Source organism: Capsicum annuum, chromosome 3 (genome assembly GCF_002878395.1).
Source record: "Capsicum annuum cultivar UCD-10X-F1 chromosome 3, UCD10Xv1.1, whole genome shotgun sequence".
In the NCBI taxonomy this organism is placed as follows: domain Eukaryota; kingdom Viridiplantae; phylum Streptophyta; class Magnoliopsida; order Solanales; family Solanaceae; genus Capsicum; species Capsicum annuum.
The window spans coordinates 263,260,370-263,280,232 of record NC_061113.1 but is presented as its reverse complement, the minus strand read 5'-3'; the positions used below and the strand labels follow the sequence as shown (position 1 = coordinate 263,280,232).

General features: G+C 35.0%; 1 protein-coding gene across 1 annotated transcript; it reads left to right on the top strand.

The window, feature by feature from the left end:
- The first annotated feature begins 8,314 nt into the window (after positions 1-8,314).
- Positions 8,315-19,257, top strand: LOC107862120 (mRNA cap guanine-N7 methyltransferase 1). Its single transcript, XM_016707573.2, has 13 exons — positions 8,315-8,583; positions 9,321-9,460; positions 9,532-9,600; positions 9,719-9,790; positions 13,471-13,572; positions 13,786-13,842; positions 15,725-15,863; positions 16,676-16,740; positions 16,845-16,895; positions 17,403-17,465; positions 17,912-18,035; positions 18,168-18,229; positions 18,687-19,257. Exons 1-13 carry the CDS (start codon positions 8,505-8,507, stop codon positions 18,783-18,785), a joined length of 1,122 nt encoding a protein of 373 aa, XP_016563059.2. The 5' UTR covers positions 8,315-8,504; the 3' UTR covers positions 18,786-19,257.
- Positions 19,258-19,863: the final 606 nt, after the last annotated feature.

Below are 19,863 nucleotides of genomic sequence, written 5' to 3'. Positions count from 1 at the left end.
GACCTTAGAAAAGTGATTTAAACTTTTTACCCTCCATTCATTAAAAGATTCTTCTTTAGACAAAACTGTCTTTTCACTATTTTTTAAATTTATTATTTAATTATTTTTTATTATATTAACTAAATTTCCTATGGGACTCCTAAAATATATGGTAAGAGAATTAATTAATATTTATTTTCTACTGTTCAATTAAAAAAATACTCTTAAAATAAGACTCTATTAAGGAAATACTTCCATAAATATTCAAATGCACGCTAAAGAAGAAACCGATTTGCCTATTGGGAGAATATGATTGATGCTCATCTAACTTGATTCGATTGCATGTCTAGATTGGTGGATGCTTGATTTTCTAACTCTCAACTTCTTTACTGTTTTTGTCAGCATAGTAGGATTCAACATGTGTGTGCATGTGTATATATATATATTCTTTGTTTTCATTCAGAATCATTCTTTAGGGTTAAAATTTTCACCTAGACAATAATTAGTTGGATAAAAATCAAAGCTTTGTGATCACTATTATATTTTTTTTATAGTTTACAGGTCGTAGATGAATGTCGGTTGGCTTTGAAGAATTTCTTGTGTAAAGGTTAGGTTTAATTATATTATTTTGATATTTTATTATCTTATTATTTTATTTTAATTTACAAATGCTAGATGAATATGAGTCGCCTTTGAATTTATTTTTTTAAGGTAAAAGTTAGGTTTAATTGTATTGGCATAATATCTCTATTAGTTTGTTATGTTGTGGTAGTTTACAGTTTGTAGATGAATCTCGATCAGTTTTGATAAATTTTTGTGTGTAAAATTTAAGTTTAATTGTATTGTTTTGATATCACTTTTATCTTATTATTTTGTTGCAGTTTGTAGGTGATAGATAAATGTTGGTCGGCTTTGAGAAATTTTCTTATATAAAGGTCAAGTTTAGTTGTAATATTTTGATATCTCTATTATAGTATTATTTTGTGATTGTTTACAGGTGGTAGATTAGTGTCGGACGATTTTGAGAAAAATTTTGTGTGTAAACATTAGATTTAATTGTATTATTTTGATGTCTCTATCATTGTATTATTCTGTTGCAATTTACAGATGATAAATAAATGTCAATCGACTTTTAAAAATATTTTTGGTAAAGATTAGGTTTAATAAATAAATTCTCCATCTCTACATACTCAAAAGATATTAAATTTAATTATTATATTCATCTTTATTATCTAAACAAATATTCTATTTAATGTAATATTTGAACTCATTAAAGTGAGTTACACGCGCAAGGCGATATATATATATATATGTATATATATATGTCTAACTCAACCCAATAGACAATAGTACTAGTCATTCCAAAGAATCTATTGGACCTTGGTAATATATTCGTAAAAAGCAACAAAAAGAATACTAAATAGGGTTTCTATTAAATATACTCTTTGAAGTTTAAACATACATTTGCACATCTCCAACTTTAATATGGTATTATCAAATGCCGTACCAAATTGAAGTTTAATTTACCGATTATCGAACTACTGAACCGATGTTTATAAGTATGGTATGTGGTATTTTTGTGCAAATACCAATTACCGAATTACCAAACCCAAACTTTAAAAATACCAAACTAAATATCGAACGTCCACCGCTACCCAGTATAGTCCCACAAACAATGATCAAGGGAGGATAGGAAGTACACAAAACTTATCTCTATCCCAAACGAGGTACATATGTTGTTTTTGAAAAACCCATCACTCAAGATAAAAACAGACTAGAAATGCTGTAATGAAAGTATAAAAAATTTATAGATAATAACAACAAATAATACTAGAATCAAATTACACTATACTATACACAAGCTCTTTATGTAGTCAATTGATTTTTTATTCAATACAATTTTCAAATAATCTTAAAATATATTATACACATGCTCTTTATGCTTAAAAGAATTGAATTATAAAAAAAAATGTGTTATGAAATATAAAGTAAGAACAACAAGAATAAATAGAGAAGAGATGAGACTTTTTAATTGAGGATGAGAGATTATAAGATTGATAATACAGTAAACAAAATCCTTCTATTTATAGGAAAAATACTTCTAATTTCTGACTAAAAGACAGATACTTCAAATCCTGATAGATTTCAACTAGATCTTGATAGACATTTACTATAATGTAAATACATTTATAACACTTCCTCTGAATGTCTAGATAGATAATGTGCCTCGTTAAAACTTTACTAGAAAAAAATTAGTGGAAAAAAAAAATTTAGTGAAGGAAAAAGAGTACACATCTCTAACAATACTCATACAGGTTGCCTCATTAAAACCTTACAAGGAAAATCCAGTGGGACAAAACCTCGTAAGGGGAAAAGAGTACAACGCATATTAACTCCCCCTAATGAGAACATCCTTGAACCTTTGCATTCGATATTGTGCACTATCTTCTTGAAAGTTGAAATTGGAGGAGACTTGGTGAATAAATCAGCCACATTGTCACTTGAATGAATCTGTTACACGTTAATATCACAATTCTTTTGTAGCTCATGTATGTAGAAAAGCTTTGATGAAGTGTGCTTCGTTCTATATCCTTTTATGAATCCTCCATTAAGATGTGCTATGTATATTGCATTATATCCATATAAAATTATGGGTATATTGTCACATTTCAAACAACATTTTTATCGAATGAGATGTATTGTGAATCTCAATCATACACATTCTCGACTAGCTTCATAAATAGTTATTATCTCAACATGGTTCAATGAAGTGGCTAGATAGCCTGCTTTGTATATCTCCAATATATGACAGTATCCTTATATATGAACACATAGCCCGTTTGAGATCGAGATTTATGTAGGTCAGATAAGTACCCAACATCAGCATAACCAATAAGATCGGGACTGCAATCTTTAGAATAAAACAAGTTCATGTGTTTTATCCCATTCTGATGTCTCCTGGTAGGAGCAGAAATATACCTTACTAACAAATTGACTGAAAAGGCTATATCGGGCTTTATAGTATTTGCAAGATGCATGAGTGCACCACTTGCACTAAGATATGGTACTTCATAACCAATTTAATTCGGTATATTTCTCATTTCAGCAAATAATCTATTACTTTTGAAAACTCTCCAAGAGTTTCAATAATTTTCAAGCTATAACTTATACAATACAAGGATTATCAATAAGTTTCTCAAAAGCTTTTATATTTTGAATCTTTAAAGAAGTTTTCATATAAATTTTGTCAAGTGACAATATTCGACATTTCATGTGTGATATCTTCAAGTGTCTGGACTGCAAATCAAATAAGTTTCACGCTTATCAAGATGCAACCTTTCATGTCACTAAATAAATATTTCTACGTCGGCATGCTTAAATTAACGTAGATTCAGATCCTCATAATCTTTTATAATGTTACACCAATATTGTATCAAAGATATCGTCGACGGTTTCTAATTGTGTATCGGTTCGCAATGTGACATAACATTTTGAGATCTCATCACTTCATTATTTTCAGGTACCTGAACCTATCATAAGATTTCATGGAGTGTTATGTCATAGGCTGTTCAAGAGCACATTGTCTTCTTATTATGATTATTTGCTCCTTATTTCATTTGGAATCGATTAGTCTACCATGTTTCATGCATTCAGAGACTTTGTCCTCCAATAACACAAAATAGGAGCACCTGTAGCTTGATATGATATGTATTTGACATTTGACTTGAATTATCTTTTGAATGAGGATCTGATGATAATTCATAACACACTTCATAGCTGCTTATAATATCCATCCTTATGTTAGGAAAACTAGCATATATCCTTCATTGTATTTAAGAAATCTGTCTCTGTGCATCATGGTATGTCCATTAACTGTATACCGCACATCAAAATTATTAGATGGAATAGTTGATTCTTGACCTTGAACCAATTGAGAGGGAAGAAATAATCACAATTTATTGGTCTAATGCATACAAGTGCTATTGTATGCAACATATCATATTTCATACCAATATATGAAGTTTTATTCTCATTAATAATGGTTTAGATTTTATCGAAGGCATTCAATGCCAAACCATCATCATCAAGATTGTCTTGATTACACAATCTGAAAGTTATGTTCTTAACTCAATTTTATTGAGTAAGCAACTTTATGAATGTCAAACTGCAGGTTGACAATTAATATACATGTGATCATCTTATTAATACATCTTTTCAAAATATCACATGACTGATGAACGAGCCCATATTCACCTTTTATATTTTTCAGATTTTAAGGAATCCAATCCCAATATTAGTTGGTCCAACCAACTTATCACGAGAACAAGGTACATTCAAAGTTTATGAAGAATTTTCTAATTCTTCAATATATGTTCAATACTCACTATGCACATTTTTGAGATGTCGCAATCGTTCATGTCAATTTATGAACTTTTATTCTAGCAAACTTTAAGTTTACCATGACATGTGCTTTTGCTTTAGTAAATTTCAGATTTACTATTACATGAATAAGTTTCAAATTTACTGCCTATTTCGGAGGTGAGTTGTGATACCATCACAATCAAGTGCACGTTTGATTTAATAAGCTTCTCATTCCCCAAAAATGAAATATAATCATGCCTTAAGCGTATCAAATTATGATAGCTACTACAAAAGCAAATTAAGGCATAAATATGATTTATTGCTACCACATTCTATTCAAGGAATGAAGAATATTTAATGGGATGTGTTTCACCAAATGCCCATTATTTTGCTTAGCTATCATAATATCATCAATATGGGCATTGAGATTCAAACTCAATGTTTTATCCATATAAAAGCGTCTTAGGCATAAATTAATGAGACTTGAACTCAATATGTTATCATTATCATGCATCGGGACTCTAACCCAATGTCTTAACCACATCAAATAATTACAGACACAAATTAGATCTAATAATAACTAGACTTAGAAAATATTGCCAATAATAAAAATTTCTCGGTAAATCAATTACAGAAAATTTACTGCTTTATTTTAGACTAGCAGCTACCAACCCTTTTCCTTTTGTTCATCGGCCTCCTCCTATATACTCAAAGACAATCCTCAAAGATAAAAATAATTTGTACAAACATTGTCAATATATAAACTTGAGAAGTAGAACAAAACACCAAAAAGTAATGTTAAAATTGTAAAAGAAATTCAACACTGTAGATTTACTTGGCACGTTATATAGCTATAACGTAAAAATGAGAGAGAGCAAATATATATTCTTATGTGGCTCACACTTAATTTCTTTTGTTTTATTCAACAGTGAAGTAATATAATCTTGAAACATCCTTAATGACAATATTAAAGAATAAAATAAAACTTACCTTGAGTTTTATCACGTCAAAAGAAAGATTCTCTGTTGCTACTTTACAATTTTGCAATCTTAATTTGTACACTTTTTTTTTTCATGACGAGATTAACCGTAACATGAGGAGGGTCTCATCTCATATCTCATAACGAGATTAACCAAAACGTGGGAAGAAAAAAAAATTAAGTTCAATCTCATTGATTAGTCGTGCTGATAACGTGTTATGAAATATAAAGTAAGAACAGATGAGACTTTTTTTATTGAGGATGAGAGATTATAAGATTGATTAGAGGTGTACATAGGTCGGGTTGGTTCGATTTTTCATTAAAATATAACCAAACCAACAATGTCGGTTTTCTAAATCTATAAACCAAATCAAACCAATATACAATCGGTGTTTATATTTTGGTTTTAATCGATTTTTTTGGGTTTTTTCGATTTTTTGGTTTTTTTCCTGGTTTTTTTACACTTATAATGTGATTGAAGAAAAAATTAAATGTTTTCACTAAAAAGATTAAAAAAAAAATGGTCATAGAGTAGTTCCAATTAAAATTAAGTTGACAAATTACTAAGACGTTTAAACTACTATCTCTCAAAGTAATATTACGTGGATACTCAGTGGTTCAATTTGTAAGTCACTAGTCACGATAGCTTGTCTGAAAGTTTCCTTCACATAAAATGTGAGCATAAAAAAGAATGAAGAATTGGAGACAACTTATTAAAAATTTAACTCCATAAAATAATTAACTATAATATAATTCCACGAGAAAAAAAAGAAAGAAGAGAAACAAACCTAAATCAAAACTTGACGAATGAGGAGAATGAGAAAAGTAAGATGAAAGTAAGATGAGGAAATAATGAGAACTCTTTGAAAACTTGGAAAGTAAAATGTAAAGTGAAGCAATTGAAGAGTTATTGGTTTTTATATTAATATTGAGTTTTGTATTAATCTGTTACTAATGGATAAATATTAGAGAAAAGGACAGCAATAACACCTAAAACTAAAATAATATCATAAAAATAGCGCTCAAAATTAAATACCCTATAAATAGCCACAAACTAATTTCACTAGCTAACCTTCACTGTCATACGCTTAAACATAATTGAAAATGTCATTAAAGTGACTTTCTCTTTCTTTCTTTCCTTTTCATTCACAATTTTCTTTCCATTCAAACTCCCAAACCTCCATTCTTTTACCTTTTTCGATACTTCAATTAATCTTTCTTATTCTATAAATTTTGTATAAAATCTTCAAAAATCTGCATTCAATTAGCTACCCATAATTTTTTCCTATTGTAAATTTGCTCAAAATTGATACAAAATAATGGCTTCAACTTCAGTTTTAGTTTCAATAATGATAAAATACGGAAGTCGGTGGATATCTAATGTTGAATTTAAGTGTATCAATGTGGTATAAAAGAGTATCAACTGAGTATAGGGATTGCATGTGCATGCAAAGAATTTCCTCTCCCTTTTTTTAAAAAAGTATATTAATGTAGTATAAAAGTGTATCAATGTGACATAAAAATGTATTAAATGGGTATAAAGACTGTATATGCATCCATAGGTTCCCCTTTTTTTTTTTTTTAAAAAAGTGTATCAATGTGGTATAAAAGTGTATCACACTGGTATAAAAGAGTATCAATTGTGTATAGAGACTGTATGTGCATGCAAAGGTTCCCCTTCTCTCTTTTAAAAAAGTGTATCAATCTGGTATAAAAGAGTATCTATTGACATATTCTTTTTTTTTTTTTTTTATCTTTGCATGCATCAAAACATCTCCGACTACCGTGATTGAGTCAGCCTCTAAGAAGAACATCTCCGACTCACCGTGATTGAATCAGCCTCTGAGAAAAACATGGACCAAGACATGGCTTTTCTCTTACCTTGAGACCTCATTATTTTATTTTTTTCTTCTTGAAGTTTAAAGAACTATGACATTGCTTCAAGTACAAACCTGTATGTAATGATTCTGTAAAATAATCATCATTAACAACAAATTTGAGGTCAAAATTGACCGCTTTACTCGTTAATTTTAACTTTCCTTTATTTCCTATTTTTTGCTTCATGTTCATAGTTTTCAATGCTCCAATGCAAGAAACAACAAATCAATTTTTGATATTGATCATAAAATACAGTAGATTGATCGATGCATAATAGAGGAGAAAAAAAGAAGATTTGAGAAAGTGTATTTAGAAAAGAAAAGTGATTTAAGAGTAACAACTATAAAGAACATTTAATTTCCTTAATTGTGTAAGGAGAGTGGTTTTGGGTCAAGTGGCTAAAAAAAAAAAAAAAATTGGGTCGACTGACTTCAATTGTCCATATTTTCATAGTGTGGGCCATTTTTTTTTTTTAAATGGTCAGTTCATGTCATTTTTCCTAAATATTATAACTAAAGGCCCAAGAATATATATTTATTTTCTGAATATAAAAAAGTTATAAAAGTAATTAGAAAGTAGATTATAAGTAATATTTTTTTACGTATAAAAAATTAAAATTATATATGTATTATGTCGGTTCGGTTTAGGTTCGGTTTGATTTTATTTTTGCTAATACCAAACCAAACCAAGAATGATCGTTTTTTTTTTAACACCAAACCAATCAAACCAAATCATAAGTCGATTTTTTTCATCGGTTCGGTTTGACTTAACGGTTCGATTTGGACACCCCTAAAATTGATAATACAATGAATAAAACTCTATATTTATAGGAAAAAATACTCTTAGTTTATAACTAAAAGACATATACTTCAAATCCCTGATAATCAACTCCTAGTTTTTGACCAAAAGACATGTACTTCAAATCACTGATAATTAACTAGATCTTGATAAAATCTTAATAAAAATTCACCGTAATATAAATACATTTATAACATGAAATTATTACACTATTATACCGTTTCTAATTCTAATTCCAATTACGTAAGTTTATAAAAAAAGATATCAATAAATTAATATTTGAGTTAAAAGGTACAAGTTCCTTCATAATTCTCCGTCAGGGTTCGTTTGGTTTGATTATTAAAGGAGCTAATACCCTTTGTTGAATATCGTCAAAAATTAAAGGCCTAATACGTAAATGTATTTTTTAATTTGACATCAATTTATATTTATGTCTTTTTAACGCCACTTCGATTGCACGAATTGATACACAAAACCAGACAGGTGTTGTTGAATCTTGATTCTAAGCATGAAGCGCGATTACTCAGAGTCTTCATCTTCAACTTCTCATGGACCTCCACTATCCAAATTTAAACACAACCCTCAAGGTAATTTTCTCCTTTTCTTTTTTAACACAAATAATTCTTGATTCTTACTAGTACTACCTAATTTGTATACACCATATTTGTCATTGTTTCATTAGTAGCCAATAAAATTTACTTACTTTATTGTTGTTTAAGATCAACCCAGAAGGTAAATTGCTCGTCTCTTTTGTCTTTTAACACAACCCCAAATTTGTTTTTTTGTTATTGTATTTTCTTGGTATAATATGGATACAGCATGTTGTTCATTGCTGCATTAGTACCAATAAAGTTATTTTAGCTCAATCTCCCCCCAACTTGATTTTGTTTACCATGAATCCTTGGTATGATAAGGATACATCACACACACACATATATATATGTTGCATTAGCACCAGTAAAGTTAGAGACTTTACTGTTGTTTTAGCGTTATTTACTATGCTGGCGGGAGGGATGAAATATTAGAGGTGTGGGCAAGCTAGACCGGGCACCACCGTCAATCCGTCATATAAAAAGAAGTTAGAAATTTTACTTTTATAGAAGCACAACCTAGAAGGTGATTTTCTCATAATTTATTGTAGGTGCAATGGCACAATTTTCTTTACTATGCAGGGTAGTTGTTTAACTGCTAAGGGCAATGTATTTTATGCCCTAAAAATTGAAAATGTGATGCAAATGTTTAGGAAGTTGTAACGTTTTGGATAGAAGAAGTCAAAAGCTGGTTTTGTACTGTGGTTTTATTTAAAGTTTTGAACTGATTTCAGGCGATACTCATTTTCTGGAAGATGAAAGCACAAAAATCTTTGCTAGGAAGGTGGCTGATCATTACAGTTCAAGGACCAACCAAACTCTTGAAGAGCGTGAAGCAAGTCCTATCATCCATTTAAAGAAACTTAACAATTGGGTATGTCTTGTTTATCCATGGCATGATTATTCTGCATAGTTCATTGCTAATGAGGTGTTCTGGTGTGTTAGATCAAGAGTGTCTTGATTCAACTCTATACGAAAAGAGGGGATGCAGTTCTTGATCTTGCTTGTGGGAAGGTACTTCTTGCATATTGTATTCTCTAATTATTTGGCAGTAACCACCAGTCAAAATTTCTAGGTGGTAAGAAACAAGTACTCGTGCATCTAATTTTCAATATCTTTCTGCTTACACCAGGGCGGTGATCTCATTAAATGGGATAAAGCAAACGTTGGATATTATGTTGGCATTGATATTGCCGATGGTTCGGTAAGTTCATCGTGGATGAATATATTTTTGTTGCTTTTTCTTACTTGTCGCTGTGTTAGAGTCCCACATGGGTTAGGGAATAGATCGTAGTCTGCCTATATGGATTTGGCAACTCAACCCCAAAAGCTAGTTCATGAGGGGAGGATTGCCCCAATCCAGATAAGTAGACCACTAGTTCATTCCTCAATCAATGTGGGACTCTAACACCACCTTCACGCCCAGTGATGGATCTACATAGGGTCCAGGGGGTTCATCCGAACCTTCTTCGTTGGAAAATTATACTATTTTTATATGGTAAAATTTGGACGGTTACAAGCTTTGGTATTCTGGGAGCGAGAGGCGTAGGAATGGAGTTGGCATCTTAGTAGATGAAGAACTTAGAGATCAGGTAGTAGAGGTAAAGAGGATCAGCAATAGGTTGATGACTGTTAAGTTGGTCATTGGGGGGTTTCCCCTGAACGTGTGTGGTGTTTATGCGCCGCAAGTGGGCTTGGATGGGGAGGAGAAGATGCTGTTTTGAGAGGCTTTGGATGAGGTGGTGAGAGGCATGCCTAGCTCGGAGAAGATTGTTATAGCAGGAGATTTCAATGGGCACATCGGGGCGTTATCGGGAGGCTTTGGTGATGTGCATGGTGGTTTTGGTTTTGGGGAAAGAAATGAAGAGGGGGCTACTCTATTGGATTTTGCGAGGTCCTTTGGGCTGGTGGTGGTGAACTCGGGCTTCCCGAAGAAGGACGGTCACCTGATCACCTTCCGAAGCGCGATAGCCAAGACCCAGATTGACTTTTTGTTGCTTAGGAAAGGGGATAGGGTGTTGTGTAAGGACTGTAAGGTCATCTCGAGTGAGAATCTTTCGACCCAGCATAGGCTCTTGGTTATGGATTTGGGTATAAAGAAGGATAGGAAGAGAAGGGGTGAGGAGTGTAGACCTAGAATTAAGTGGGGCGGCTTGACGCCAGTGAATGCGTGGGAGATAGGGGAGAAGTTGGCGGGAATGGGGGTGTGGGAGTGTAGGGGGGACGTGGATAGTATGTGGGATAGGGTGGCTAGGTGCATCAGAATGCTAGTGAGGTGTTGGGTGTTTCTAGGGGCCGGGCCGGGCATTATCGGGGGGATTGGTGGTGGAATGAAGAGGTTAAGAAGAAAGTGGAGACCAAGAAAGGGGCGTATGCTAAGTTGGTTGAGAGTAAGGACGAAGAAGAGAAGCGAGTAAACAGGAAAGAGTACAAGTTAGCTAGGAAGGAGGCTAAGTTAGCAGTTACGGCGGCTAAGACGACAGCTTTTGAGAGCTTGTATGCGGGGTTACAGGAGAAAGGAGGGAAAAAAAGTTGTTTAGACTCGCTAAGGCTAGGGAGAGGAAGGGTCGTGACCGACCAGGTGAAGTGCATTAAGGAAGAGGACGGTACAGTGTTGGTGGAGAACGGCCACATTAAGAATAGATGGCAGTCGTATTTTCATAGGCTCTTGAATGACGAAGGGGATAGAGTTGTTGTGTTAGGGGAGCTGGAGCACTCAGAGGAGTGTTGGGATTTTAGTTATTGTAGACGTTTTAAGGTAGAGGAGGTTAGAAAGGCTGTTCGCAGGATGCGAAGGGATAGGGTGACGGGGCCTGATGAGATACCGGTGAATTTTTGGAAGTTTTCTGGCGAGGCTGGTTTAAGGTGGTTGACTGGATTGTTTAACGAAATTTTCAAGTCGGTGAAAATACCCGAGGCTTGGAGGTGGAGTACTATGATCCCTCTTTATAAGAACAAGGGTGACATTCAGAGTTGCAATAATTATAGGGGTATTAAGTTATTGAGTCACTCTATAAAGATTTGGGAGAGAGTGGTCGAGGTGAGGCTGAGACGGATAGTGTTTATTTCGGAGAACTAGTTTGGATTTATGCCTGGCCGCTCGATGACGGAGGCAATTCACCTAGTACAAAGGCTGGTGGAACAGTATAGGGAAAGGAAAAAGGACCTGCACATGGTGTTTATCGACTTGGAGAAGGCATACGTCAAAGTCCCCAGGGAGGTGCTTTGGAGATGCTTGGAGGTGAGTGGAGTCCCGGTGACATGTATCAAATCAATTAAGGACATGTATGATGGAACTAAAACTCAGGTGAGGACGGCGGGAAGAGACTCAGAGCATTTCACTGTCTTGACAGGATTGCATCAGGGATCTACTCTTAGTCCCTTTTTGTTTGCTTTGGTGATGGATGTGTTGATGCGGCATATTCAAAGAGAGGTGCCTTGGTGTATGCTTTTTGCAGATGATGTAGTTTTGGTTGATGAGACGCGGGGGTGTGTGAATGATAAATTAGAGGTGTGGAGACAAACTCTTGAGTCTAAAGGGTTCAGGTTGAGTAGGAGCAAGACAGAGTATTTGGAATGCAAGTTTAATGACGTGAGGCTGGAGAATGGGGTGGTAGTAAAGTTGGAATCACAGGTGGTATGTAAGAGGGATAGTTTCAAGTATATCGGGTCCGTGATTTAGGGTAACGGTGAGATTGATGAGGATGCCTCGCATCGTATTGGGGCGGGATGGATGAAGTGGAAGCTCGCTTCGGGGGTGTTGTGTGATAAGAAGGTGCTGCCCAAGCTTAAAGACAAATTCTACAGGGCAGTTCGTCCGGTCATGTTGTATGGAGCGGAGTGTTAGCCAGTTAAGAACTCCCACATTCAAAAAATGAAGGTGGCGGAAATGCGGATGTTGCGTTGGATGTGTGGGTTGACTAGGGGGATAGAGTTCGGAATGAGACTATCAGGGAGAAGATTGGTGTGACTCCAGTGGAGAATAAGATGCGGGAAGTCCGATTGAGATGGTTTGGACACGTGATGAGGAGGGGCATGGATGCCCCGGTTCGTAGGTGTGAGAGACTAGCTTTGGATGGTTTTAAGCGGGGTAGGGTTAGGCCGAAGAAGTACTGGAGAGGTGATTAGGCGGGACATGGAGCAGTTACAGCTCACTGAGGACATGACCCTAGATAGAAAGATCTGGAGGACGCGAATTAAGGCAGAAGGCTAGGGTCAGTTTGGGTCGCTAGTGTAGGGAATTACTTGGTGGGGGTATTATTCTTGTTATGATACCTTGTTTCATGCTTTATTACGAATCTGTTTACTTTTCTCTGTTTTCTATTACTTGTGGGTGTCGTATTTATGTTATGCCATCTTGTTCCATGTGTTACTATGTATTTGAGTAGTATTCCGTGTCTCGAGCCGGGGGTCTATCGGAAACAACCTTTCTTCTTCTTTAGAGGTAGAGGTATGGACTGCGTACATCTTACCCTCCCCAGACCTCACTATGTGGGAATACACTGGGTTTGTTGTTGTTGTTGTTATATGGTAAAATTTTTTTTTATGTATAAATAGTAGAGGTTGAACCCCCTTCGACTAGTCCGTATATGTACTACTGAACCCTCTCACTGAAAATCCTGGATCCGCTCTTGTTCACGCCCAGGCGCAACTGGAGCGTGGACCGGGAGACTTAACAAGGATGTTTAGTAGATTTAAATGTGTCCTCCATTTAGTAGATTTACATGCTAGGTTTCTTCCTTTATTTTTAGGAACAAAAGTTCATTTTTAGAAGGTTATATTCCTTTATATATTTTTTGTTAAATTATTGTTTGTCTATCTTTTATTTGCTATGGCATTTGAGTGAGAGCCTGACTTCTGTTGTTATCATTGAATTATGTAAAGATAGAAGACTGCCGAACCCGCTACAATGGTGACGCAGATCACCATCAGCGCCGCAAGAAGTTCTCATTTCCTGCCAGACTTATGTGTGGAGATTGTTATGAGGTAAATCAGCTAGATGATCAAGTTTTCCTGTTCTTGCAGATGGAACTGAAGTAAACATCAGAAATATTGGATGAATCATTTTCTAGACATACTAGGACCTTATGTATTCATCAACATTTGCTTTAAACTACTGATATACCAAACTGCTTTGTGTTTTTGTTGAAAAATTGTGGGCAATGACTCTACTGATATCTTTTGCGTGGTGAATTTCAGGTTCGTCTGGATCGGGTTTTAGCAGATGATGCACCTTTTGATGTTTGTAGCTGTCAGGTATGCCAGTCTCCTGCATTTCATATAATATAGCTGTTAGAATATGAGTAGGAATAAGAATAGCATCTAAAATCCTACTTGGAAATAGATTGTAATGTAGTGTTCTATTAGGGAAAGGATTGGAATGTATTGTCTATAAATACGGCCTCAATGTAATAATGTAGTTCAACAATTCAATAATATTTTTCTCTTATATTTCTCACATGGTATCAGAGCTTCCACAATCTTGGTAAAGAATCAAAGAGTTTCCGCTGCCGGCGGGCGGCTATAATCCATATATGCCGCCCGTCTGGCCAATGATTATGTTAGCAAAAGTTGGGTCACTGACTCACTGTGTATCTTTTTAGTGACTATTTTCTCATATCTTTGTGTAGCACCATGCATCTGTCCAGTGACTACTTTTTCATATCTATTTTTCTTAGCACCGTGCTTCTTTTCGGTGACTATTTTCTCATATCTGATTTGCGTAGCACCGTGCATCTTTCCGGACTACTGTCTCATATTTGAGTTGCATAGCACCATGCATCTTTCTGGTGACTCCGATTTAATTTACATAGTTCCGTACGTCTTTCCGGTGACTCCTCAAATCTTTATCAGTAGGGTCGTGCCATCATTCCGACCCTGCTCATATAATTTCTCTTTTCCAGTAGGATCGTGCCGTCATTCCGACCCTACTCATATAATTTCTATTTCTCAATAGGGTCGTGTCATCATTCCGACCCTACGCATATTTCTCTTTTTCAGTAGGGTCGTGTCATCATTCCGACCCAACCCTTATACTTTTTTTTTCCTCAGATTGTAGTCACTTTTCAGCCATCAAATCGAATAATCCGGCGTGTGAGCATGTTTCGGCTAAGTTTCCGGTGACTATCATGTTCAAGATCTACTCGTCTCTTGATTTCGAGATGACCCGTATATTTTATACCAGTTTTCGGCAATTCTCCAGCGACATCGACTTTACGACAATATTTACTATTTCTCGGATCATTTTTTCAGTTTGTTCCGTTTCAATTGAGGTCTCCCAAATGTCCAAAGCAGTCCTTATTAGTTTTCTTGCAAATATCTTCGCCAAGTCCCTCACCGATTCTCATGTTAGATACATCCATAACAAGCAAGGTACATATGTCTTCTATGCACCAGCTTGAGGGGGGTGTTAGAATATGAGTAGGAATAGGAATAACATATAAAATCCTACTTGGAAAAGGATTGGAATGTATTGTCTATAAATAGGGCCTCAATGTAATAATGTAGTTACAACAATTCAATAATATTTTTCTCTTATATTTTTCATAATTGCAAACTTTGTTCTTCAGGGTGTTAGGCAAAAAACATAGTTTGAGATTTCATTCTCAGTGACCATAAGTGTCATTTTCCCAAGGAGTCTGCCGTACCAACTAGTTGTCTTCTCGCTTAATTGAACTACTTTTTTGATATCCCTTAGCCAATAGAGATACATACTTCTCCGAGTTGAATTGCTTTATAAGACAATTTCTCTTAGTGTGAGAAAATTTGAGGTCTTTTGGATATATAGTTGCATTTGTAAATATCTCTTCTTAAGCTTTTATTTGCCGCTTCCTTGTTATATTAGATGTTTCCGTTGTGCTAACGTGGTTGTCCTACATCTTTACTTGTTATTTTTCCGATGAAACTAGAAATTAATTAGTGTTCGGAAGCTTTTCCTAGGAATACAATCTACATCTTTCTTAAATTTGTAAAGATAAAAACTTGGGGAAGTATACTTTTTCAAAAAACTTGGGGAAGTATAGTGTTCTCCTGATTATATTTCTCTGCATAGTAGCTGGAGAGGCGACGGCGCTTTATCCAGTCAATTATGCTTATCTTTATTAGTTGAGTGTAAACAAAGAGAACTTGAAATTTGCAGTTTGCTATGCATTATTCTTGGTCTACTGAAGCCCGTGCACGGCGTGCGCTGGCCAACGTCTCAGCTTTACTTCGACCTGGAGGAACATTTATTGGAACAATGCCAGATGCTAACGTCATCATTAAGAAGCTAAGAGAAGGTTTATTTTTGCTCAGTTCTGCTCTGCTTGTCGCTGTTGAAACTGTTAGGTGTGAAACTGTGATATCTTAGTGACGTATATTCACTCTCATCACTAGCGTTTCAATTAAAAGGTCAAGGGGCCGAAATTCAACAATAAATCATTCCAAATTATTATTATTTTGTGTGGGTGGGTGGGTGGGTGGTGGGTGGTGGGGAGAGGGGGGTCTAAACTAAACCTTTATTGTAATATTTTGGTACTCATAGTTCCTGTGCTTTTGTCTGTTCTTGTCCTTGGTAAGTCTGCATCGATTTTGAGAGATTGTAGGTCTCTTGAGACAAATTTCCTCCATGTGATTTTAGATCTACATCGTCCCGTTTTAGCACCTTCAACCATAGTAATATCACTCTTACAAGCATCGATGTCAACCGTACTAGGTGACACTTTCTCATTTTATACTTTGTGTTTGGAACCCTCTGTGATGATTTTTTGTTAGAGAATGAATTGAGACTGCATTTAGTGTTATTTACATAACATAGGAACTATGTAAAGAATCATAGAATATCTTTTGTTATTTTTTCCTTTATTAGAACCTAATATATATGTATATCTACCTTTTACATTACTGAAAAAGTCACACTGAAATTCCTCCAAGTACTTTGTTAATTACTCTAATATTGTCCAAGCTTTTAAGTTTTATGATAGTGTATCCATTGCTCAGACTAGTGGAGCAGTGATGCCATTGCAAATTTTTTGAAATGTGTTATGTAGTCGTTTTTGTACAGTCTTAAAGGTCTTTTGATATATGGTCCCCTTCCTCTGTGAAATTGCAGCTGAAGGGCTAGCTTTTGGTAATAGTGTCTACTGGATACGTTTTGATGAAGAATTTTCAGAGAAGGTAAATTGTGTTATCATTTTCTAGTAATTTTGTACAGAAATTTATGTATTTTCTCTGTTCTGTATATTTGTAGTACTGTATACTAAGATCTTCTATTGTTGCAGAAATTTAAATCTTCAAATCCTTTTGGCATCAAATACAAGTTCCATCTGGAGGTGTGTACACATGTGCCTTCCTATATATCTTTGGCTGCGTCCTTTAAGCTTATTGTTAAAATTTTTGTGTTTATGTGTTCTTGTTGATTTTTGTTGAAAACATAAAAGTTTAGCTTCCATTTGGAATCAATTTAATTGTTCAACTCATTCTATAGCTAGTTTATGCATGCACTTTTTTCAATTTTGCTTTACACGTTTAGAATAATGCACATTGAAGGATTTTTAGTTATCCTTTTGATTTAACACTCTACAATTGGCAAGTTATAGCAAGACTAACCAAGTATTCTTATTCTATTTTTATGGATTTGCCTGCATTATGGATGAAGCCAAACACTATTTCTAGGCTCAATAGGCAAAGGATTTTCCCGTCTTAACATGACTATGCTTGGCCTATTAAATTCTCAAAACTAAGTTAGGATCGTGATTGAATATCCTTTAATTGTGTATATGTGTGAATATATGTGACTTCTCGTATTAACAACTAAACAACTAAGATTCGGATTGTAGGATGCTGTTGACTGCCCCGAATGGATTGTTCCTTTCCATGTCTTCAAGGCATTGGCTGAAGAGGTATTAGCATCTTTGCCCCCTGTTCATAGTTGTTGGATATATTCTGAACCCACAGGTCATTTGCTTTCTGACTTATATAGATCCCTTTTTCTTCAAACAAAAAGGGGAAACCATAGGGTTATAAGTTCCTCTTTTTGGATCTAATATCCTTTTTCTTTAAATTGGACCATGGTACGTTCTCTTTTATATCGAGGAGGTGCGTTTTTCTTGATTGAGAGTGCTCTAATGCTAGTTACGAGTCACAAAATAAGGGAGTCTATCACACATCACACAAATCCGTCTAGTAAGTCGGAGATAATTTATGTGAGAATAGTTATTGATATCCAAAGGATTGCCACCTAGGAAGACATATCATAGTTAGCATTCAGGATTACCATGTCATGCAGTTGTTTCTTGCCTTTTTGGTTTGTTCTGACAGTTCTTTTTTTTCCTTTTGTTAAATGCAGTATGGCTTTGAGCTAGTTTTTGTGAAGAATAATCACATGTTTGTAGACGAATACTTGAAGAAACCAGAATTCGTTGAACTAATGAGGAGGCTCGGTGCATTAGGTGATGGGAACCAAGACCGAAGTAAGTTTTAGTTCTTTAGTTGCTGAATGTTACTGCTTTGATGTTTCATCGAAAATAATGTTTGTGATATTTGATGCCTTATTTTATATGGTTCCCCCAAGCTTTTGTTCTGAGTTGTGTTGCTAAAAACAGGTACATTATCACCAGATGAATGGGACGCTGCCTACCTTTATTTGACATTTGTTCTTAGAAAGGTACTCACATACCTAATTCATGTTTAATATTACTGTTGTTTCTTATACAGTAATCCATGAACGAACTAGAGGCCCTAGACCAGCATCCACAACAGCATGTTCAACAATCCCTGTTGAATGAACCCTTATCCCTTTAGCTTAGTCATACAGAGGCGGGGCTAGGGCCCGTTGGGAAGAAAGATTACCTGCGCCTTGTAGAGCACATGTAAGGCACAATCGGGTTGCTTATTTCTTAAGACAAATATAGTGTTTGGCCCAAGGTTAGTGGGGTTGACCGAACCTGTACTTTGGTTTCTAATTCCCCCAATGCTGTCATGTCTAGGCACCAATATGTGTCCAACACAATAATAACAAATAAAATCAGTTACTTCATATCAGATGGCCTACGATAAGTGCCTTTGCATGAATAGTGGGATTGACTATAGTGGTCTTGGCTAAAATCTTGTTTATTTTGCAGCGAGGGCAACCAGATCAAACACGCCGAAACCCGAAACGAGACCAAGGCAAGATGCATTTGACAAAAGAAGATATCGAGAATGTTAACGGTGCAGCGTAGTGCAATGCTTCAACCTCTGAACCTGGAAGGACTGGTATGGCACATGTGGAATTATCACCAAAATGTGCTCCTTTCGAGTCGATAAATCGAGCTGCTAATCAATTTTGGAGAATAGTAAAGCCTATAGTTATGGCCTTGATCATTTGTCACAACTTCAACTTGCTATAATACTCCATCATAAAAGTAAGCCAGCATAGTTAAAAAGAAACACGTCCTTGCAGTTGATGTGGTCAGATGCAGCTGAATCTAAAGATATTAAGTCACCAAAGCAATGTCTGTCCGCTTGCAACTACTTGTAAGTTGTGTACATCAAAAGAGAGAAAATAATCCAAAATTTCTACGATACAAGGCAATTGAACGCTGTTAAAGATTACATTATATGTTGTTTGATTACTTATGTTTTATCACACTTGGGGAGATAGCTTGTCCAAAGTTAATAATCATCGTAAAACAACTACTCCATTTTAAATCACTGCATGACTCTTTCGTTATTAATTGCTACCTTCTATATAATAATTCCCACATAACTAGTATGTGAACCAAATAACTCCTTAGCTCTGTAATATTTACCTCAACATATCGAATCTTCAACTTATCTGATCACACCATTAAATTGTGTACAGTTTAAACCTATACAAAGTACTTGCTTACACGGTCACATCAGCTCTAGCTTGTCCCACGAGCAACACTTTTGAGTTTTGACCTTGAAATTCTGTCCATAAAATATGCCATCAAATCTCGAAATGTTGAAAGACCACCCCTAAAGGGGTCATACTTCTACTATTCTTTGCTTCCCCAAAGGGGTCATACTTCTACTATTCTTTGCTTCTACACGGGAGTATTACATTTCTTATATTTTATTTTCGTTTATAATCTTCTACTCCCGCTGTTTAAAAAGAATGACCTAATTTGACTTGACACTAAGTTTAAGAAAATAAAGAAACTTTTGAATCTTGTGGTATTAAATTAAAGATATGTCAAATGTATCAAAACGCCCTTCAATCTTGTGGTCTTAAACATGTCATGTGAAAAGTTAGAATTAAAAAGTTGCTAAAAAGGGAAATGAGTCATTCTTTTT

Coding starts and splice junctions, on each gene's coding strand:
- LOC107862120 (XM_016707573.2), top strand. CDS start 8,505: ATGAAGCGCGATTACTCAGAGTCTTCATCTTCAACTTCTCATGGACCT. Junction 9,601..9,718: donor TTGATCTTGCTTGTGGGAAG/GTACTTCTTGCA, acceptor TGCTTACACCAG/GGCGGTGATCTCATTAAATG. Junction 15,864..16,675: donor CATTAAGAAGCTAAGAGAAG/GTTTATTTTTGC, acceptor GTGAAATTGCAG/CTGAAGGGCTAGCTTTTGGT.